Consider the following 23,759-nt stretch of genomic DNA (forward strand, 5'->3'; position numbering starts at 1 on the left):
CAATATCAAGTGATAATTGTGTTATGTAGACTTCACTGGAGCCATGATTGTTTCATTCATCATAACAACCAAGTACTTCCGGAGAAAATAGTGTAACATTCACGAAACGACAAAGTTCAGAACCAACCCTCAATTGTTTATTATTGTCAACGTATGTGTATTGAACACTGTTCCATAAGAAAAACAATACTGCGTAGATGTTGTGGAGTCTGATAACTCTGAAGAGGACGTTTGGAAAAATATATTGGGTATTGAGTAGACTGATACCTCATTGATCCCCAATCCTTTGGTAAAGCTGTACAGTGTAATATGAATGTCAATACACACAATAGGCTGACTGGGGAGGTGATTTCACACAGTCACAGCCCCGCTATAAGAGCTACAATGCTAATATTGCGTAAACTCTTCAAAGTTGTGTTCTGTGGGTGTCACCTAGTAGAGTGATACCCCATTCCATTGCTTCACATTCCAACCTTGTTTAACATTGCCTAGTCTAAATATGGCATGATTCCACCGATTGTAACCTTCTGCATCACTTTCCAAAAGGTTATTTTATTTTGAAGGCAAACCGCAAATGCTCGACGGGACCGTCGAGCATCATGAAGCTAGCTGGCTGCTTATAACGTTAGCTTTGGGCAACAGGGTTTAGTAGCTGGCTATTTCTTTTCTTTTCATCAAGTTCAATTTCAATAGGCGAACAACAAGTGGCTACCTAGCTAATAGTTACTCACACGGATTCCTAAATCATTGCTAAGAATAATGAAAATGACTGCAGTTTCTACTGGTCATTGTTTTCAGGCTGGTTGTATTGGTGCAAGCTAGGTACCAAGCTAAAGCTAGCTAGCTACCCCAGAAGCTGCAGTCCAACACAACATTCAGCAATTAAACTGTTATTTGACGTGTCAAATTAAAAGCTTACTTAACTTACTTATATTTTTTCACACGCAAAGACCCAAACGGCGTTCCATACATGAGGAAGCGGTCACACGCTTGTTCGTTCATTCCTCCACTGAATAACCCACAGGCAGCCAGGACAATGAGCTGAAGTGTTATAACTATCTACGCGTGCCAAACTAACCGCAAAATACATAACAAAGGAGGAATTTGGTCAGTCATTGATGATGACGGCAGGAGTCATTGATGGAATGTCAACAATGGAAATTGTTCATGTATACTTTTGAGTGAAAAAGAGTTTGAATCATTATGCAAAGTTGTAATCTTAATGTAGAAACCCTAGACCCACTCCAATTTGCATACCGCCCAAACACATCCACAGATTATGCCATCTCTATTGCACTCCACACTTCCCTTTCCCACCTGGACAAAAGGAACACTTATATGAGAATGCTATTCATTGACTACAGCTCAGCGTTCAACACCATAGTACCCTCAAAGCTCATCACTAAGCTAAGGATTCTGGGACTAAACACCTCCCTCTGCAACTGGATCCTGGACTTCCTGACAGGCCGCCCCCAGGTGGTGAGTGTAGGTTGCAACACATCTGCCATGCTGATCCTCAGCACTGGAGCTCCACAGGGGTGCGTGCTCAGTCCCCTCCTGTACGCCCTGTTCACCCACGACTGCATGGCCAGGCACGACTCCAACACCATCATTAAGTTTGCAGACGACAACAGTGGTAGGCCTGATCACCGACAACGATGAGACAGCCTATAGGGAGGAGGTCAGAGACCTGGCTGGGTGGTGCCAGAATAACAACCTATCCCTCAACGTAACCAAGACTAAGGAAATGATTGTGGACTACAGGAAAAGGAGGACCGAGCACGCCCCCATTCTCATCGACGGGGCTGTAGTGGAGCAGGTTGAGAGCTTCAAGTTCCTTGGTGTCCACATCAACAACAAACTAGAATGGTCCAAACACACCAAGACAGCAGTGAAGAGGGCACGACAAAGCCTATTCCCCCTCAGGAAACTAAAAAGATTTGGAATGTGTCCTGAGATCCTCAATAGGTTCTACAGCTGCAACATCGAGAGCATCCTGACTGGTTGCATCACTGCCTGGTACGGCAATTGCTCGCCCTCTGACCGCAAGGCACTACAGAGGGTAGTGCGTACGGCCCAGTACATCACTGGGGCTAAGCTGCCTGCCATCCAGGACCTCTACACCAGGCGGTGTCAGAGGAAGGCCCTAAAAATTGTCAAAGACCCCAGCCTCCCCAGTCATAGACTGTTCTCTCTACTACCGCATGGCAAACGGTACCGGAGTGCCAAGTCTAGAACAAAAAGGCTTCTCAACAGTTTTTACCCCTAAACCATAAGACTCCTGAACAGGTAATCAAATGGCTACCCGGACTATTTGCATTGTGTGCCCCCCCAACCCCCTCTCCAACTCCTCTTTTTACACTGCTGCTACTCTCTGTTTATCATATATGCTTAGTCACTTTAACTATGCATTAATGTACATAATACCTCAATTGGGCCGACCAACCAGTGCTCCCGCACATTGGCTAACCGGGCTATCTGCATTCTGTCCCACCACCCACCAACCCCTCTTTTACACTACTGCTACTCTCTGTTCATCATATATGCATAGTCACTTTAACCATATCGACATCAAATCAAAATCAAATCAAATTTATTTATATAGCCCTTCGTACATCAGCTGATATCTCAAAGTGCTGTACAGAAACCCAGCCTAAAACCCCAAACAGCAAGCAATGCATGTGAAAGAAGCACGGTGGCTAGGAAAAACTCCCTAGGAAAAACTCCCTAGAAAGGCCAAAACCTAGGAAGAAACCTAGAGAGGAACCAGGCTATGGGGGGTGGCCAGTCCTCTTCTGGCTGTGCCGGGTGGATATTATAACAGAACATGGTCAAGATGCTAAAATGTTCATAAATGACCAGCATGGTCAAATAATAATAATCATAGTAGTTGTCGAGGGTGCAACAAGCACGTCCGGTGAACAGGTCAGGGTTCCATAGCCGCAGGCAGAACAGTTGAAACTTGGAGCAGCAGCACGGCCAGGTGGACTGGGGACAGCAAGGAGTCATCATGCCAGGTAGTCCTGAGGCATGGTCCTAGGGCTCAGGTCCTCCGAGAGAAAGAAAGAAAGAGAGAAAGAGAGAATTAGAGAGAGCATATTTAAATTCACACAGGACACCGGATAAGACAAGAGAAATACTCCAGATGTAACAGACTGACCCTAGCCCCCCGACACATAAACTACTGCAGCATAAATACTGGAGGCTGAGACAGGAGGGATCAGAAGACACTGTGGCCCCATCCGATGATACCCCCGGACAGGGCCAAACAGGCAGGATATAACCCCACCCACTTTGCCAAAGCACAGCCCCCACACCACTAAAGGGATGTCTCCAACCACCAACTTACCGTCCTAAGACAAGGCCGAGTATAGCCCACAAAGATCTCCGCCATGGCACAACCCAGACAGGAAGACCACGTCAGTGACTCAACCCACTCAAGTGACGCACCCCTCCCATGGACGGCATGGAAGAACACTCAGCCCCTGTAATAGGGTTAGAGGCAGAGAATCCCAGTGGAGAGAGGGGAACCGGCAAGGCAGAGACAGCAAGGGCGGTTCGTTGCTCCAGCCTTTCCGTTCACCTTCACACTCCTGGGCCAGACTATACTTAATCATAGGACCTACTGAAGAGATAAGTCTTCAGTAAAGACTTAAAGGCTGAGACTGAGTCTGTGTCTCTCACATGGGTAGGCAGACCATTCCATAAAAATGGAGCTCTATAGGAGAAAGCCCTACCTCCAGCCGTTTGCTTAGAAATTCTAGGGACAATTAGGAGGCCTGCGTCTTGTGACCGTAGCGTACGTGTAGGTATGTACGGCAGGACCAAATCGGAAAGATTGGTAGGAGCAAGCCCATGTAATGCTTTGTAGGTTAGCAGTAAAACCTTGAAATCAGCCCTTGCCTTAACAGGAAGCCAGTGTAGGGAGGCTAGCACTGGAGTAATATGATCAAATTTTTTGGTTCTAGTCAGGATTCTAGCAGCCGTATTTAGCACTAACTGAAGTTTGTTTAGTGCTTTATCCGGGTAGCCGGAAAGTAGAGCATTGCAGTAGTCCAGCCTAGAAGTAACAAAAGCATGGATTAATTTTTCTGCATCATTTTTGGACAGAAAGTTTCTGATTTTTGCAATGTTACGTAGATGGAAAAAAGCTGTCCTTGAAACAGTCTTGATATGTTCTTCAAAAGAGAGATCAGGGTCCAGAGTAACGCCGAGGTCCTTCACATTTTTATTTGAGACGACTGTACAACCATCCAGATTAATTGTCAGATTCAACAGAAGATCTCTTTGTTTCTTGGGACCTAGAACAAGCATCTCTGTTTTGTCCGAGTTTAAAAGTAGAAAGTTTGCAGCCATCCACTTCTTTATATCTGAAACACAGGCTTCTAGCGAGGGCAATTTTGGGGCTTCACCATGTTTCATTGAAATGTACAGCTGTGTGTCGTCCGCATAGCAGTGAAATTTAACATTATGTTTTCGAATGACATCCCCAAGAGGTAAAATATGTAGTGAAAACAATAGTGGTCCTAAAACGGAACCTTGAGGAACACCGAAATTTACAATTGATTTGTCAGAGGACAAACCATTCACAGAAACAAACTGATATCTTTCCGACAGATAAGATCTAAACCAGGCCAGAACTTGTCCATGTAGACCAATTTGGGTTTCCAATCTCTCCAAAAGAATGTGGTGATCGATGGTATCAAAAGCGGCACTAAGATCTAGGAGCACGAGGACAGATGCAGAGCCTCGGTCTGATGCCATTAAAAGGTAATTTACCACCTTCACAAGTGCAGTCTCAGTGCAATGATGGGGTCTAAAACCAGACTGAAGCGTTTCGTATACATTGTTTGTCTTCAGGAAGGCAGTGAGTTGCTGCGCAACAGCTTTTTCAAAACATTTTGAGAGGAATGGAAGATTCGATATAGGCCGATAGTTTTTTATAATTTCTGGGTCAAGATTCGGCTTTTTCAAGAGAGGCTTTATTACTGCCACTTTTAGTGAGCTTGGTACACATCCGGTGGATAGAGAGCCGTTTATTATGTTCAACATAGGAGGGCCAAGCACAGGAAGCAGCTCTTTCAGTAGTTTAGTTGGAATAGGGTCCAGTATGCAGCTTGAGGGTTTAGAGGCCATGATTATTTTCATTGTGTCAAGAGATATAGTACTAAAACACTTGACTATCTCCCTTGATCCTAGGTCCTGGCAGAGTTGTGTAGACTCAGGACAATGGAGCTTTGGAGGAATACGCAGATTTAAAGAGGAGTCCGTAATTTGCTTTCTAATGATCATGATCTTTTCCTCAAAGAAGTTCATAAATGTATTACTGCTGAAGTGAAAGCCATCCTCCATTTGCGAATGCTGCTTTTTAGTTAGCTTTGCGACAGTATAAAAAATAAATTTCGGATTGTTCTTATTTTCCTCAATTAAGTTGGAAAAATAGGATGATCGAGCAGCAGTGAGGGCTCTTCGATACTGCACGGTACGGTCTTTCCAAGCTAGTCGGAAGACTTCCAGTTTGGTGTGGCGCCATTTCCGTTCCAATTTTCTGGAAGCTTGCTTCAGAGCTCGTGTATTTTCTGTATACCAGGGAGCTAGTTTCTTATGACAGATGTTTTCAGTTTTTAGGGGTGCAACTGCATCTAGGGTATTGCGCAAGGTTAAATTGAGTTCCTCGGTTAGGTGGTTAACTGATTTTTGTCCTCTGACGTCCTTGGGTATGCAGAGGGAGTCTGGAAGGGCATCAAGGAATCTTTGGGTTGTCTGAGAATTTATAGCACGACTTTTAATGCTCCTTGGTTGGGGTCTGAGCAGATTATTTGTTGCAATTGCAAACGCAATAAAATGGTGGTCCGATAATCCAGGATTATGAGGAAAAACATTAAGATCCACAACATTTATTCCATGGGACAAAACTAGGTCCAGAGTATGACTGTGGCAGTGAGTAGGTCCAGAGACATGTTGGACAAAACCCACTGAGTCGATGATGGCTCCGATAGCCTTTTTGAGTGGGTCTGTGGACTTTTCCATGTGAATGTTAAAGTCACCAAAAATTAGAATATTATCTGCTATGACTACAAGATCCGATAGGAATTCAGGGAACTCAGTGAGGAACACTGCATATGGCCCAGGAGGCCTGTAAACAGTAGCTATAAAAAGTGATTGAGTAGGCTGCATAGATTTCATGACTAGAAGCTCAAAAGATGAAAACGTCATTTTTTTTTTTTTTGTAAATTGAAATTTGCTATCGTAAATGTTAGCAACACCTCCGCCTTTGCCGGATGCACTGGGGGTATGGTCACTAGTGTAACCAGGGGGTGAGGCCTCATTTAACACAGTAAATTCATCAGGCTTAAGCCATGTTTCAGTCAGGCCAATCACATCAAGATTATGATCAGTGATTAGTTAATTGACTATAACTGCCTTGGAAGTGAGGGATCTAACATTAAGTAACCCAATTTTGAGATGTGAGGTATCACAATCTCTTTCAATAACGGCAGGAATGGAGGAGGTCTTTATACTAGTGAGATTGCTAAAGCGAACACCGCCATCTTTAATTTTGCCCAACCTAGATCGAGGCACAGACACGGTCTCAATGGGGAAAGCTGAGCTGACTACGCTGACTGTGCTAGTGGCAGACTCCACTAAACTAGCAGGCTGGCTAACAGCCTGCTGCCTGGCCTGCACCCTATTTCATTGTGGAGCTAGAGGAGTTAGAGCCCTGTCTATGTTCGTAGATAAGATGAGAGCACCCCTCCAGCTAGGATGGAGTCCGTCACTCCTCAACAGGCCAGGCTTGGTCCTGTTTGTGGGTGAGTCCCAGAAAGAATTTGTAGATAATTGGCCCTCTATCTTTTGGGAGGGGCAGAACACAGTTTTCAACCAGCGAATGAGTTGTGAGACTGCTGTAGAGCTCATCACTCCACCTAACTGGGAGGGGGCCAGAGACAATCGATGCCGACATCTTTCTAGCTGATTTACACGCTGAAGCTATGTTGCGCTTGGTGACCTCTGACTGTTTCATCCTAACATCGTTGGTGCCGACGTGGATAACAATATCTCTATACTCTCTACACTCGCCAGTTTTAACTTTAGCCAGCACCGTCTTTAGATTAGCCTTAACGTCGGTAGCCCTACCCCCTGGTAAACAGTGTATGATCGCTGGATGATTCGTTTTAAGTCTAATACTGCGGGTAATGGAGTCGCCAATGACTATGGTTTTCAATTTGTCAGAGCTAATGGTGGGAGCCTTTGGCGTCTCAGACCCCACAACGGGAGGAGTAGAGACCAGAGAAGTCTCGGCCTCCGACTCCGACTCACTTAATGGGGAGAACCGGTTGAAAGTTTCTGTCAGCTGAATAAGCGACACCGGTTGAGCATTCCTACAGCGTTTCCCTCCAGAAGCCATGAGAAAGTTGTCCGGCTGCGGGGACCGTGCGAGGGGGTTTATACTAACGCCTTACTACTGGTGGCACAGACGCTGTTTCATCCTTTCCTACACTGAAATTACCCTTTCCTAACGATTGCGTCTGAAGCTGGGCTTGCAGCACAGCTATCCTTGCCGTAAGGCGATCGTTCTCCTGTATATTATAAGTACAACGACTGCAATTAGAAGGCATCATGTTAATGTTACTTAGCTTCGGCTGTTTGAAGTCCTGACGAACCATGTCCAGATAAAACCTCCGGGGTGAAAAAGTTGAATGAAAAAAGTTGAGTGAGGGGAAAAACTAAAAATATATGGTAATGAAAAAGTAAAAACCGTGAGGTCGTCAGGTAGCAAAGTAAGATCGGCAACAAAACGCACAGCAGCACGTAAACAAGTCTGCAAGTTGTCTACATGTACATACTACCTCAATCAACCTGACTAACCAGTCTGCATGTAGCCTCGCTATTTTTATAGCCTCGCTACTGTATATAGCCTGTCTTTTTATTGTTGTTTTATTTCTTTACTTACCTATTGTTCACCTAATACCTTTTTTGCAATATTGGTTAGAGCCTATAAGTAAGCATTTCACTGTAAGGTCTACGACCTGTTGTATTCGGCGCACGTGACAAATAAACTTTCATTTGATTTACTTTATCAAATATAAAACATAATATTATTATAGTAACATAGGCTAAGGGTTTTATTGTGGGGGAATATTTTTAGCCTGGCGATTCTCATCAGTCAAAGGTAGGCTTACTTTAAACTTAAATATCTAGGTCTATTAAATAACATTGTATCATTTTTTTAAATAGATAAGACAAATTTTTAAACAAAACAGCAATTACAAAACAAATGAATTCCCTATAAACCAACAAGTTTCAAGTTTTAATGTCACATGCACAAGAATTGTGAAATGTCTTTCTTGCTATCTCAAAACCCAACAATGAAATCAAATCCAATTTTATTTGTCACATGCGCCGAATGCAACAAATGTAGACCTTACAGTGAAATGTTTACATACAAGCCCTTAACCAACAATGCAGTTTTAATAAAATACCTAAAAAAAAGTAAGACATAAGAGTAACAAATAATTAATGTGCAGCAGTAAATAACAATAGCGGGGCTATATACAGGGGGTACTGGTACAGAGTCAATGTGCGGGAGCACCGGTGTCGAGGTAATTGAGGTAATATGTACATGACAGTAGCTGCATCGTGGAGGGGGGGGGGGGGGGGGGCAATGCAAATAGAAAAAAAATCGATAACAATGTATTACTGCAACAACAAAAATAAGAATAGGAAATATGAAATACACAATAAAGTAAGCATACTATATACAGGAAATATTTCAAAAGTCAGTTCCAACACCATATTTACATGTGCAGAGATACTGAAGTGATTGAGGTAGATACTGTACATTACCAGTCAAAAGTTTGGACAGGCCTACTCGTTCAATGGTTTTCCTTTTTTTTCTTCCTATTTTCTACATTGTAGAATAATAGTGAAGACATCAAAACTATGAAATAACACATCTTCAAAGTAGCCACCCTTTGCCTTGATGACAGCTTTGCACACTCTTGGCATTCTCTCAACCAGCTTCATGAGGAATGCTTTTCCAACAGTTGAAGAAGTTCCCACATATGCTGAGCACTTGTTGGCTGCTTTTCCTTCACTCTGTGGTCCAACTCATCCCAAACCATCTCAATTGGGTTGAGCTTGGGTGATTGTGAAGGCTAGGTCATCTGATGCAGCACTCCATCACTCTCCTTGGTCAAATTTCCCTTACACAGCCTGGAGGTGTGTTGGGCCATTGTCCTGTTGAAAAACAAATGATAGTCCCACTAAGTGCAAACCAGATGGGATGGTGTATCGCTGCAGAATGCTGTGGTAGCCATGCTGGTTAAGTGTGCCTTGAATTCTAAATAAATCACTGACAGTGTCACCAGCAAAGCAACCCCACACCATCACACCTCCTCCACGCTTCACAGTGGGAACCACACATGCGAAGATCATCTGTTCACCTAGGGTGCAATAGTAAATTCAATCTGGAGTGCCGGAGTATGTTCAGAGTGCCCTCTAGTCGCTCGTAAATTCAGACCGTTTCACTCTCGGAGCGTTCAGAGCGCACACTGGACGCTCTGGCCAAGGAGTAGGGTTGATCCGAGCATTCTGGCCTCACAACGGCAGTCAAGCACCCAAGCTAACTGGCTAATGTTGGCTAGCTTGCTAGCTACTTGCAGACACAAATGAGAGAACACCTCACTCTGACCAATTTACTCGCCCTAGCAGAGCTGGTTAGGCTGTTTTGATGTTATCGAGAGTGTTGGTGACTGTAACTGCTGCTGGCAACAATTTGTTCAAATATTTTTTATTGAACACATACATAAGAATGGTGTATAGGTATAAAAGACAAGTTTACAGTTCTTATCTAAACATAAGAGAACAGACATTAACCAAAAGACCCAGAGTTCTGGGCACAAAACAAATATTACAAAACAAGACATACAAAACAAGGACAGGTAGAAAAAAATAATAATAATAATTTTTAAAAAAGGGTCGATGTAGCCCCCCCACTTATACCCCACTTTATCCCCCCTTATTCCACCCTATTCCCCTCCCAACTGCTCGGGTGGCGGGGCCAGCACACGCTGCCCAAAGGTAGATTACCGTATGACAATTAAGAGTGCGTTAAGTGCAAATTCACAGCGCCGCCTGGTCCAAGTAAGAGAGGAAAGGCTGCCAGATTTGATCAAATGTTGAGAATTTATTGTTCAAAATATATCTAATTCTTTCTAAGTGTACAGTGTTTGCCAATTCGCTGAGCCATAATTTGGTAGAGGGCGTTTCCCTCTTTTTCCAAAACAAGATTAATTTTTTTGCCGAAATGAGACTGTAAGAGATGAGTTGTTTTTGGGTGTTGGTTAATCCGTTTAGGGAATCGGACACTCCCAGGATTATCAGAAGCGGGTCTGGGTCTATTGAAGTCTCCAGAACTTCAGAGAGGACCCCAAAAATTCCACACCAATACCCATACAAGTTAGAGCATAGGGCAAAGCAGTGGAGTAGTGTACCCTGCTCAGCCTGACATTTATCACACATAGGGGATGTACCAGGAAATATCCTATGCAGTTTGGTTTTGGAATAGTGTAATCTGTGTAATACCTTGAATTGTATGAGACGATGTCTGGAGTTAATGGAGCAGGTGTGGATATACACCAAGCTATCTTCCCAGTCTGCCACCGAAATGTCAGTCCCTAGTTCTTCCTCCCATTTTGCCTTAATGGCATCAGTAGAGGGTGTGCTAACAGATTGAAAAGCATCATATATACGAGATATCAGTTTGTCTGAGGTGGGGCATATTTTTATGCATCCGTCAAATGTGGAAGGTTTAGCATTCCCAAATGTTGGGAGGTATTTTCTAACAGTCTCTAATCTGTAAGTATCTGAAAAAGTTACTTCTGGGAAGATTATAAGTTTCCCTCAGCGATTCAAAGGAAGCAAAGGTTCCCCCTATATATAAATCCCCTATGGTACTTATCCCCAACTCTCCCCACCGCTCAAAGGTGTTATCAAGGTTAGAGGGGGCAAAGGAGGGATTCCTGGCAACAGGAAGCATGAACGATATTGGTCTAAGATCAAAGTGGACTTTAATTTGCTTCCAGATTCGGACTGTGCTATGTATAATAGGATTGTTACGGTAAAGTGACATCTCCAGATTGACAGGTGACAAAATCACAGCATCAATAGAGAAGGGGTGGCACTCCTCTCGCTCCATACTAAGCCAGCTGGATGGCGGGAGTGCGTCATCCAGCAGAAACGTAACAGCGCAGAGGTTGGCGGCCCAGTAGTAAAATATAAAGTTTGGGAGAGACAATCCTCCTTCCATCTTGGATTTACAGAGGTGTTTTTTACCTATCCTGTGTGTTTTATAATCCCAGATGAAAGGATTGATAAGAGTCCAATTGTTTATGAACGGATTTAGGTATGAATATTGGGATGTTCTGGTATAGGTAGAGCAGTTGTGGGAGGAAGACCATTTTAATGGCATTAATTCTTCCGAGCAGAGAAATTGGGAGAGTTCTCCAAAATTGTATGTTTGCCTTAAGTTTTTGCATCAGAGGGGAAATTCTCTTTAAATAGTAAGGAGTATTGTTTGGTAACTACAATTCCAAGGTAGGTAAATTTATCTGAAGATAGCTTAACTGGAAGATGTTCTAGCCAGGTGTTTTGCAACCGAATGGGCATTAATTCACTCTTGTTCCAATTTATTCTGTATCCCGAGAAGGTACCAAACAAATGAATCACCTCTAGAATAGCTGGAATACTATCTTGGGGTTCTGTTACATAGAGGAGAATGTCATCTGCGTATAGAGATATCTTATTTAGAGTATGTTTAGTATTATAGCCGTGTATTGCTGCATAAGATCTGATCACTTGAGCGAGAGGTTCAATAATTAGGGCGAAGAGCATAGGCGACAGCGCACAACCCTGCCTTGTCCCTCTGTGAAGGATAAATCGGGGCGACAATGATTGGTTAGTGAGTATTCTCGCACAGGGGTTCCTATATAAAAGCTGGATCCACTTTATGAACCCATCTCCAATATTACATTTCTGTAGGACCTTGAATAGATAGGGCCACTCAACTTGGTCAAAGGCCTTTTCAGCGTCAAGAGATATAACGGCTAGGTCCACGTTAGGTAACCTGAGAATACATAATGTTGAATAGGCGCCTGAGATTGAAGAATGAGTTTCTGTTAGGGAAAAAGCCGGTCTGGTCTGAATGGACCAATTTGCCAATTAAAGTGCTCAGCCTGTTAGCCAAAGTTTTTGCTAAAATCTTTTGGTCTGTATTAAGGAGGGATATTGGTCTGTATGACCCTACCTCTTCCGGATCCTTACCCTTCTTATGTTTAACTGTAATAAATGCCTCATCCAAAGTGGATGGGAGCACTCCATCCTCGTTGGCCTGAACCAACATTTTGTGTAGGTAGGGAGAGAGCATGTTGCTGAATGTTTTGTAGAATTCACTCGGGTATCCATCTGGGCCCGGGGTCTTGCCACTCTTTAGAGATTTTATTGTTTCTGTAATTTCTTCAAGAGATATTTCCTTATTCAGGAAGTTAGAGTCTTCCTGGTTCAGGGCAGGAAGATTACAGTTCTCCAAAAAGTTTTGCATAATTAAGGGGTTAGGATCCTCTTTAGATGTATATAAAGTCTCATAAAACTGACGGAATCTGTCATTTATGTCTTTGGGGGAAGAGAGTAATTCCTCAGATGCAGATTTAACTTTGTGAATCATACGGTCACTCACATTCTTACGAAGTTGTCTGGCGAGTAGTTTGTGTGGTTTGTCACCAAACTCAAAATATTTTTGCTTGGCATAGAGAAAAAAAGATTTAGCAATTTTAGCAGAGAGGATCTGATTGTATTTAAATTTTAAAGACATCATTTTTTTATGTTTCTCCCTAGATGGGTGTCTAGCATTCTCCCTATCCAGTAAGTGAATTTGTCCCTCCAGTTCTACCAATTCTCTTCTGTTTTGCCTACTCCTGGCAGTCTGAAAGGAGATGATACAGCCCTCAAATAAGCCTTCAGTGTTTCCCACAATAATGCTGGGGAAGTCTCTGTGTTGTCGTTGGTATCAAAGAAAAATGTAATTTGATCTTTAAGATGTTCACAGAATGTTGGTTCTGTGAGGAGCTGAGGATTCAACCTCCAGACCCTCTCGTTTGGTACGATGTCACCCAATCTCAGGGAGAAGGTGAGTGGACTGTGGTCAGAGATTATAATATCATGATACCTCACATTACAGGTATAGGGGAGTAGTTTAGCATCAACCAAAAAGTAGTCAATTCGAGTATAAACATTGTGAACATGAGAGTAAAAGGAGTATTCCCTAACCGTAGGGTTAGAGATCCTCCATATATCAAATAAGTTCGCATTTTTTATGTAGGTATTCAAGAATTCGCTTGAATAGGAGGTAGGGGTTCGCCGGGTAGAGGATCTATCCAAATATTGGTCTAGTACACAGTTGAGGTCCCCTCCAATGACCAGGTTAGTATGGGAGATATCTGGAATCAGGGCAAGGACTCTTTTGAAAAAAGAGGGCTATCAATGTTTGGCCCATAGATATTAAGTAGAGTTACAGAAGTAGAGTGGATCTCTCCTATTACGATCACATAACGACCCTCTTTGTCCACAATAGTGGTTTTATGTTGAAAGGGAATTCCTTTCCGTACCAGAATCGCTGTGCCTCTCGTTTTGGCAGAGAAGTTAGAGTGATACACTTGCCCCACCCACTTACATTTAAGTCTGTTATGAGAATTGTTTTTCAGATGGGTTTCTTGCAAAAATATAATATCAGACGAGAGTGCTTTCAAGTGGGCTAGGACCTTGCCTCTCTTAATTGGTTCATTTAAACCCTTGACATTCCAGGAAGTGAATGTAAGCCCCGCCCTCCTCTCATTTCTAGTTCCTATGGTGGCCTGCATAGCATGTAAGTTACTAAAAAGGTAAGAAAGTGCACCAAACTATCACGATCAGCATATGTAGCACCTACACCCGAGCAGTATCCAACCCACCCCTCCCCCCCTGCAAGCACCTTTACTCTCCACCCTATTCCCCTACTTACCCCAACATTTACCCCTCCCATCAACCCACATTTAACAGGCATACACAAAAAGGAGAGAAAAAAACACGAAAATAAAAATAATAAACACATTGTCTGGCCGATGCCAAAAAAGCACGGCGCGACCTCGAACAAGAGGTAAAACAAAAATAAAATCCCAACTGTACGTTCACCTCTCACTATCCTAGAACTTCTACTAACATCTGAACTGAGGAGGCTCCCGCGATTAAAGTGTTCAATTAGCATCTATTAAACCTAAACAGAATAAGTTGCAACTTAAACATATTGTGCTTCATCTTGGGTCAATCCCTGAGATAAGCAAGATATAGCATCACAAGATTACATTGCTAAGCAATGCCGGTCTAAACATAAACCATCCGCAACCGACATAGACAGCAGTACAATTACATATTGTGGGTTAGGAGATGGGAACAAGGATTTCGATAAATTGAACGTACCCCCCAATCAAAAAAAATAAAAAATTAATAATAATAAAAAATACATTTTTTTCCCCCCTTCTAAAAAAACAATAGTGATATATATATATATATATATATATATATATATATATATATATACACACACACTTGTACATATACATACACACACGTGCACATATATACACACACGTGCATACCTACCTACACACACCCATGCGCAAGTATATACACGCATACCCACATACGTACACACATACACACGCACATACACCCAAAAAAAAAAAAATATATATATATATATATATATACACATCTACATACACACCCCAGAATAGTAATCTACACTAATTTAAAATATACACATACCTAATACTAAAAAGCTAAGAGAAAATAATAATAAAGTACACATAGTAATTACATGTACGCACACCTACACAAGCCCCACGGAGGTCTGGTGGGAATCTAATCGTGAGAGCGGGCCAGGCTATGACATAGGCAGAACAGCACAAAACATCAACTTGCTATCCAGGTGTCTGCCCCTTCCCAGCCATCACCCCCAGACCTCCGCAAGCAATAACTAACTGGTATGGTAATAGGAATAGTGTAATAATTGAAAAATAAATAACGAAACAAAACAAAAATGGGGGAACATAAGTATATCCATCCGAAAGTGTCAATGATCAGACCTGGAAGGCCTCCCAAACAGGCACCACCACGAACCCAGTCGGAATTAAAGTGAAACTGACGTTAAATGAGAGCTCTAGCCGCCCTCCATTGGTCAGCTCAGCGTGTTACATGTTCGGCAGGCCCTGTCGAGACCGTTTAGTACGGTTTCACCCGTTATGGTATAGTATGGGTTCGAGTCCATGAGCAGACCCTAACACACAATGACAAGGCACTCTAACCTGTACGGGGGATTGGCGTATATTCCCGGATAAACTTCTCTGCGTCCAAAATCGATGAGAGCCAAATCTTCTCTCCGGAAGGCGGGGATGGAGGGAAGAGCAAGGCTGGGCGAAGATGGAGTTTGTAGAGTTTGGTCATGACATCTCTGTAGCCGGCGCGGTGCTTTGCCACATCGGGCGCATAATCCTCGTAGACACGGAAGGGGTGCCCTTTATGTAACGGGTTTCCCCTCATTCGAGCCTCGCGCAGGATAAGATCCTTGGTCTTGAAACTGTGACAGCAGATGATTACTGGGCGAGGACGTTGGCCCGGTCGAGGCACTGGGACAAGGGCGCGAGGTGCACGGTCCAGTTGGGGATCTGAAGCCAAAACATCCGATCCCATTGCATCCTTCAATAACTTGGCGAAGAAGTCGGTGGGGCGAGAGCCAGGCTCTATCCCCTCTGCCAGCCCAACAACGCGAAGGTTGTGACGTCTGGATCTTCACAGAAAGCCTCTGCACACTATCCTGCAATGACGTGCATAGCTTCTCCAACTCGTCGATCCTACCAGCGTTGAATTCAGAGGCTTTCTCAAGGTCCACAATACTCTGGCCCTGCGAGGCGACCGTTCGAATGGTGCTCTCAATTTTAGTGTCCAGTTCAGCAATAGTAGCCTTAAGATCCTCAGCTATAGCAACACGTAGTTCTCCCAAAGCCCGGGTAAGTTCTGTAAGTGTCACGTTGTTACCTGTGCCTTCCGCCATGTCTGTCTCGTTGTTTGGCGGGGAGTAGGCCTCCGAAGTGGATTTATTGTCCTTTGGTCGCTTATTACTCGGCATTTTCACATAGAAAGTTACAATATTGTATTAGAAATGAACGTGTGTTGTAAAAAGTGCTATAAAGTAGGTTAAGTTAGATTATTTCGCAAAAAAGTTGCAGGAGCCTCTCACACACAGCCGTTCACTCCAACATGCTAGCTCCGCCCCCCGCAACAATTTAATTATGCCTTATTTGCCGACGTTTACTGACACCGGCCATATTCATGTTGATTGTTCGTAAATTTGTCAATTATTCTGCGCTCTGGCACCAGGGGCGGTTCTAGACCATTTCAACTAGGGGGGCCAAGCTGGGGCCAGTTGTACTGTTAGAGGGGCCAGTTACATTAGACGTTATTGTTGTCATATCGTTTTCTTCACTGCATTGCAGGCATTAGCAGGCAAAAGACCATGTTCATAATCATTAGTGTTCGGATGTAAAAAAAAGAACGATAGCAAAAATGATTTATGTAAAAATGATTTCATACTCCACATTTAGGGGGGCCACAAGTGGGTCCAAAATTGTTGTCACAGGGGCACTGGCCCCCCCCCAGAACCGCCCCTGTCTGGCACACATAGGGGAGAGTGATCTGAAATCGGAGTAGATAGCCAGAGTGAATTTACAAACGCACCCCTACTCTGCGTCTCACAAAGACACAGCATTTGGAACCAAAAATCTCACATTTGGACTCATCAGACCAAAGGTCAGATTTCCACCGGTCTAATGTCCATTGCTTTTGTTTCTTGGCCCAAGCAAGTCTCTTCTTTTTGGTGTGCTTTAGTAGTGGTTTCTTTGCAACAATTCAACTATGAAGCCGTGATTCACGTAGTCTCCTCTGAACACTTGATGTTGAGATGTGTCTGTTACTTGAACTATGTGAAGCATTTATTTGGGCTGCAATCTGAGGTGCAGTTAACTCTAATGAACTTATCCTCTGCAGCAGAGGTAACTCTGGGTCTTCCTTTCCTGTGGCGGTCCTCATGAGAGCCAGTTTCATCATAGCGCTTGATGGTTTTTGCGATTACAATTGAAGAAACTTTCAAAGTTCTTTACATTTTCCGGATCGACTGACCTTCATGTCTTACAGTAATGATGGATTGTCGTTTCTCTTTGCTTATTTTAGCTGTTGTTGCCATAATATGGACTTGGTCTTTTACCAAATAGGGCTATCTTCTGTATACCACCCCTACCTTGTTACAACACAACTGATTGGCTCAAACGCATTGAGGAAAGAAATCCCACAAATTAACTTTTAATGCACACCTGTAAATTGAAATGCATTCCAGGTGACTACCTCATGAAGCTGGTTGAGAGAATGCCAAGAGTGTGCAAAGCTGTCATCAAGGCAAAGGGTGGATAGTTTGAAGAATCTAACACTTTTTTGGTTACTACATGATTCCATAAATGTTATTTCATAGTTGATGTCTTCACTATTATTCTACAATGTAGAACATTTTAAAAATAAAGAAAAACCCTTGAATGAGTAGGTGTGTTCAAACTTTTGACTGGTACTGTATGTATAGGGGTAAGGGGACTAGGCAACAGGATATACTGTAAGAGTAGCAGCAGCTTGTATATGATTGGGGGTGCGGATGTGTAGAGTCAGTATAAATATATATGCATCTTATGTGTGAGTGAGCAAATGAGAGGTGTTCAGACCAAGGGTATCACGTTTCAAGGAAAGACCTAGATGCAGACTGTCGAAGTAACAATGTTTATTACAACAACAGGGGCAAAGGTACAGGACAGCAGGCAGGCTCAGGGTCAGGTCAGGCAGAGGGGTCAAAGCCGGGAAAACCTAGAAAACAGGAACTAAGACAAGACAGGCGCAAGGGGGAAACCGCTGGAAGGTTTTACAAACAAAACGAACTGGCACCAGACAAACAGAGAGCACAGGTATAAATACACAGGGGATAACAGGGAAGATGGGCGACACCTAGGGGGGGTGGAGACAAGCACCAAGTCAGGTGAAACAGATCAGGGTGTGACAAAGGGTCCTAAACTTGGTGACGAGCTTGGAAGGGACAATGGTGTTGAACGCAGAGCTGTAATCAATGAACAGCATTCTCACATAGGTATGATGAAGCTGGAGGCCCTGTGTCTCAACCCCTCCCTGTGCAACTGGGTCCTGGACTTTCTGACGGGCCGCCCCCAGGTGGTGAAGGTAGTAAACAACATCTCCACTTCACTGACTCTCAACACTGCCCCACAAGGGTGTGTGCTCAGCCCTCTCCTGTACTCCCTGTTCACCCACGACTGCGTGGCCATGCACGCCTCCAACTCAATCATCAAGTTTTCAGATGACACAACAGTAGTGGGCTTGATTACCAACAATAACGAGACAGCCTACAGGGAGGAGGTGAGGGCACTCGGAGTGTGGTGTCAGGAAAACAACCTCTCACTCAACGTCAACAAAACAAAGGAGATGATCGTGGACTTCAGGAAACAGCAGAGGGAGCATCCCCCTATCCACATCGAAGGGTCAACAGTGGAGAAGGTGGAAAGTTTTAAATTCCTGGGCGTACACATCACGGACAAACTGAAATTGTCCACCCACACAGACAGTGTGGTGAAGAAAGTGCAACAGCGCCTCTTCAACCTCAGGAGGCTGAAGAAATTTGGCTTGTCACCCAAAACCCTGACAAACTATTACAGATGCACAATCAAGAGCATCCTGTCGGGCTGTATCACAGCCTGGTACGGCAACTGCACCGCCCTCAATCGCAAGGCTCTCCAGGGGTGGTGCGGCCTGCACAACGCATCACCAGGGGCAAACTACCTACCCTCCATGACACCTACAGCACCTGATGTCACAGGAAGGCCAAAAAGATTATCAAGGACAACAACCACCCGAGCCACTGCCTGTTCACACCGCTATCATCCAGAAGGCGAGGTCAGTACAGGTGCATCAAAGCTGGGACAGACAGATTGAGAAACATATTCTATCTCAAGGCTACCAGACCGCTAAACAGCAATCACTAACTCAGAGAGTCTACCTGCCCACATTGAGACCCAATCACTGGACACTTTAATAAATTGAACACTAGTCACTTTAAACAATGCCACTCTAAATAATGCCACTTTAATAATCAGCCTACATACCTTACATTACTCATATAACATCTATATACTGTATTGATATCCAATCACTGGACACTTTAATAAATGGATCACTAGTCACTTTAAACAATGCAACTTTAATAATGTTTACATATCTTACATTACTCATATCACATGTATATACTGTATTTTATACCATCTACTGCACCTTGCCTATACCTATCGGCCATGGCTCATCCATGTACTTATATGTACATATTCTCATTCACCCCTTTTAGATTTGTGTGTATTAGGTAGTTGTTGGGAAATTGTTAGATTACTTGTTAGATTTGTGTGTATTAGGTAGTTGTTGGGAATTGTTAGATTATTTGTTAGATATTACTGCACTGTTGGAAATAGAAGCATAAGCATTTCGCTACACTTGCATTAACAACTGCTAACCATGTGTATGTGACCAATAACATTTGATTTGATTTGAATAGGCGTGGGTTTGAGTCAATTAGCCTAATTAAGACTTTTAGCTTAAAGACTTATTTTCTATAAAATTACCAAGCTCCACAAATTGAATAGGGTATAAGTGTATTTTGCACTGTTTTTATTGTCATTCGAACACATAGACTACACAAACGTCAATAATAAATAGACAACATTTGTTAATTTGTCATTGGAAAATAGTCCAATGCTTTGCAAACATACTCTTTGCTCTTTATCACGGTATGGCCATGCGAGACCGGAATTGTGGGCGGGGCTTAGGGGGCCTGCCACGCCCTACTGTACCTCCTTGCCCGTCCAAATAAAATATTGAAATAAGTATAATTTATTTGAACGAAACGCGCATCAACAGAATGACGGATCAATCTCAGTTTAAGTAAGTATAGACCATATATCTGATGCTGTCTGGACCAAAACAGTATGGCATGTCATACTATTTCTGGCCAGACAGCATCAGATACATGGGCTACATATAGAGGGGCGCTGTTTCGTACTCTCGGATGCTTTCTCCAGTGATATAGTTTCAGCAGAGGAAGAGGCTAAGCGAGAGGGCTCACTCTGGACAAATTCTGTCCAGTGTAAGCCCAATGCGTTTCTATGGGAATAATAGGCAGACCTAAGCTTGTCGCCTGCTTTCCCGCCTTTGGAACAAAGACTCCCATTGTTAGGGCGGAGGCATGAGCATCTCGTCATTATATAAATATTTCTGGTTTCAGCCTTTTGCGAATTGGAAAGGAAAGATGGCGAATGCACAGTTCACTGTAAATTGATGTTTCGCCAAAATTATTGAATTACTCTTGTCTAAATAAAATAATTCAAAATACTTCATCAGGAAGCATGACTTAGCCACAGAGGACAATTTGCTTCTTTAAAAGTGGATTAATGTGGATTGTTTCAAATCACCAGTGTGTTTGGGAAGCCCGCGATTTGGAGTGTGGGAAAAATCTTTCCAACGCTCGATAATCACCAAGCCGTGTGAAGGAGCAAAATATAATGATCTGATGATCCCATTTATCTTGATGAAACGTCATTGCGTTCTGTCCAGTGCTCACTGGCACGGAAAACTGAGGGCCGGAGTAAGCTACTCGTTGCAAGTTCGCTAGCGACAGCGTCCGGCCTGAACAAGTGATGATTTGATACAATGTTGCACTTCACTAGCAAAAGCTCAAGTCATGACAGATAGAAAGGGAGGCAGACAGGCAGAGTACATCAATGAATGTGATTGAAATAACTTTTTACTGTTTTATTTGTCGGCTCTATGTATTTTACTTAGTTGATGATGGAAGGTATAGGCCTTCTGTTGCATCTCTGATTTATATGCTCTCATTTATTTAGCCGCCAATGGATCACAGTGTATCAATGTGTCCATATGATAGAGGCTAGTGCTCTGGGCATAGTTTAATTTTAATTTTTAGATTTGATCATTTTACTATTATTAAACACGTGACAATGATTTTGAGAAACGAAAACGTTATTGTTAAAATTAAACTGTTCGAAGAAAATGCACCTATAAAAAGAATCATAACTGGCACGCAGATCGGTAGAAATGGTAGGAGACATTGTAAGCTTCCCCAAACTTGAAACTCACGAGGCGCCTATGTTATTTAGTCTTTACTACTACAGCCAATAAACGCGCAAGTGCGTACACACAGGAGGTCCCGTGAAAAAAACGTGCCCCCCTATGGAAATCAAAGGCCAGTCCAACTGATTCGTTCTGCCGCCGGGTCTGTGGCCATGGACACCATTAACTCTATAATCTAAAATTCACCTGGGAAATCCTCACGTGACTCATTGAGCGGTATAAGGGGACAAGACCAAGGGACTCCGCTGCAATGACACTGACACTGAGATAATAAACACATGCCATACGGACCTGCAGAACTGCAATCAAGCGTAGAAGAAATCAGTCATGTACCTGTCGTTCACAACAGTTGTTACCCTTCTTGTGGTATTTACAGGTGCATTCAGCGCACCGGTTAACCAACCAGTTGGAATCAGTTGGAATAACGTGAAAGTTAACGAGTATTCTTTACAACTGAATCAACTTGCTAAACGTCTCTTAATTGAGGTAAGTTGATTATCATCAGTATTCCGTAGCTATTGATAATGGTAGGGTGATGATAGAACTGAATTCAAGTAGGATAGGCTAGCCTGGTTCTTGATGCTTTTGTGGGATCTTGGTAGTCAGACAGTTTTAAGTGGAATTTAAAAGTGCCTCGGGCAGGTAGGCTACTTAAACGGAATTTGTCTCTGAAACTTTCCATCATTTCTTGCAGGAGCTCAGTCATTTGAAAAGTGTGGAAAGAGTTGTCAAATGGCCAAGAGTACTGGTGGAAGCCACAGACAAATGTGATCCAACAAATCTAAGAGCAGATTCAACGGTAAGTCACAACTTCCATTCTGTTGGTGGAATCCATGGACAAATGTGATACAAAAAAAAATCTGTTCATGAGTTAACTTGGACCATTAAGGTCAACAAGACACATACGTGGTCAATGGTTATACACACGCACATTTTTCAGAATTTTTAAAGCACTAATCAGTTCCATCATTTGTCACACACAAAATATTAATTGTTTGAGAAACACTTTTACAAAATGAAGATGATTAATAATATTTTGTCTTTTTACCATGATCCATAAAGCCTTGCCTTAACAAGATGGTTTCTGCTCTGAAGAACTACAGGATAGTATTTGGGATAATTAGTCAGTTCAAGAGTAGCTGTGCAAAAGTTGGAGAGAAGGTGAACAAAGTAGTGGAAGAAGTCCTTTTTCAAATGGGGGTAAGTCCAGTGTATTTGATGTCTGAATCTACTGATTTCAATATCTTATTGACTGAGGTGTTGCATATTCTTACTCAAATTGATTTGTAGGAGCCCCGTCCTGATTCAGAAGAGAATTGGTCAAAAGTGAACAGCTGGGAAGAGCCAGGACTGTGTCGTGACAATATTGAGAAGCTGTTCTCCTTCTCCATCCTCATGGCTCGGGTCTTTGCCCCTGGTGATCCTGCAAAATACATAATGAATTCAACTAAATATAGTATCTAGAGCTGGGAAACAGGCCACAATTGATTCGTCATCTGTGATCTGTTTCAGTATTGGATAACTTAGTAGTAGATGGACATCTAAATTCATTGTATGATCAATTTGGTCAAAATAGTCAGAAAAGACAAGTAACTGTTAGGGTGTTGTGTGTTATTACAATGTTTATGAAACATTTCAAACACACGTATGTATCTGCCTGTGTTCCACTATGGAACGGTTGTTTATAATTAGGAATGTATTTGTATGTATCCATATTAATGTATTAACATTTTTATAAAATGTAGTTGTGAAGTAACTTAACATATTTATTAAAATATGTATTTATTTAACTTATTTAATTTCTGTTAACACATTTATCTGCCAATATAATATTTTTTAAACAAAGTGTATTTATATTCTTGTATACCGTTCTCCACGTGTCAAATTGCAAAAAAATAATAAACAACTAACTTTTAACTCTTGTTGTTGTTGTGTCTATAAAATGTGACTAATTTTGCCTTTACATCTACTGTAATAATAAATATCATTCAACAGCTGAGAAAAGAGGAATAATCTATGCTGGGGAGATCATAGAGGAATCCCTGATGGCTGTTACACGATTTCCCAAACTGCAGTCAAACAATAAACTACATAAGAAGGAAGCTGTGCTTTCCTAAAACAATCCTCTTATTCCGCATGAAGGTGCACAGCTTCCTATTGTAGCCTCATACTTCAATGTGTCTATTATTGTCGGTGGCTGTGTAATGCTGACTACAATTCCTTCAAAGAATGATTACGTAATGTTGACATTACGGAATGTTGTACTCACTTTCCCAAAAAAGGAACTTGCACTCAGTGCACATGAGAGAATGTATACAAGGTATTTGGTTTATGACTCCTCCCTTCGTTGAATGGGCAGACCTCTAAATAGGTCTGGTTAAAAAGCAGATTGACATACCGGTCATATGGAAACAAAAGCTTTTAGATGC

The 23,759-nt window shown here is 42.6% G+C and overlaps 1 protein-coding gene across 1 annotated transcript; it reads left to right on the forward strand.

Annotated features, from left to right (window-relative positions):
* The first annotated feature begins 21,586 nt into the window (after window positions 1-21,586).
* On the forward strand, window positions 21,587-23,219 carry LOC123727141 (uncharacterized). Its single transcript, XM_045695251.2, has 4 exons — window positions 21,587-21,816; window positions 22,025-22,129; window positions 22,393-22,530; window positions 22,621-23,219. Exons 1-4 carry the CDS (start codon window positions 21,658-21,660, stop codon window positions 22,792-22,794), a joined length of 576 nt encoding a protein of 191 aa, XP_045551207.1. The 5' UTR covers window positions 21,587-21,657; the 3' UTR covers window positions 22,795-23,219.
* Window positions 23,220-23,759: the final 540 nt, after the last annotated feature.

Source organism: Salmo salar, chromosome 15, assembly GCF_965601325.2.
Source record: "Salmo salar chromosome 15, fSalSal1, whole genome shotgun sequence".
In the NCBI taxonomy this organism is placed as follows: domain Eukaryota; kingdom Metazoa; phylum Chordata; class Actinopteri; order Salmoniformes; family Salmonidae; genus Salmo; species Salmo salar.

Bases quoted from the DNA above. Each gene is read 5' to 3' on its own strand.
- LOC123727141 (XM_045695251.2), top strand. From the start codon at position 21,658: ATGTACCTGTCGTTCACAACAGTTGTTACCCTTCTTGTGGTATTTACA. The intron at 21,817-22,024 runs GTAAGTTGATTA...CATTTCTTGCAG, and splicing joins CTAAACGTCTCTTAATTGAG to GAGCTCAGTCATTTGAAAAG. The intron at 22,130-22,392 runs GTAAGTCACAAC...TGATCCATAAAG, and splicing joins ATCTAAGAGCAGATTCAACG to CCTTGCCTTAACAAGATGGT.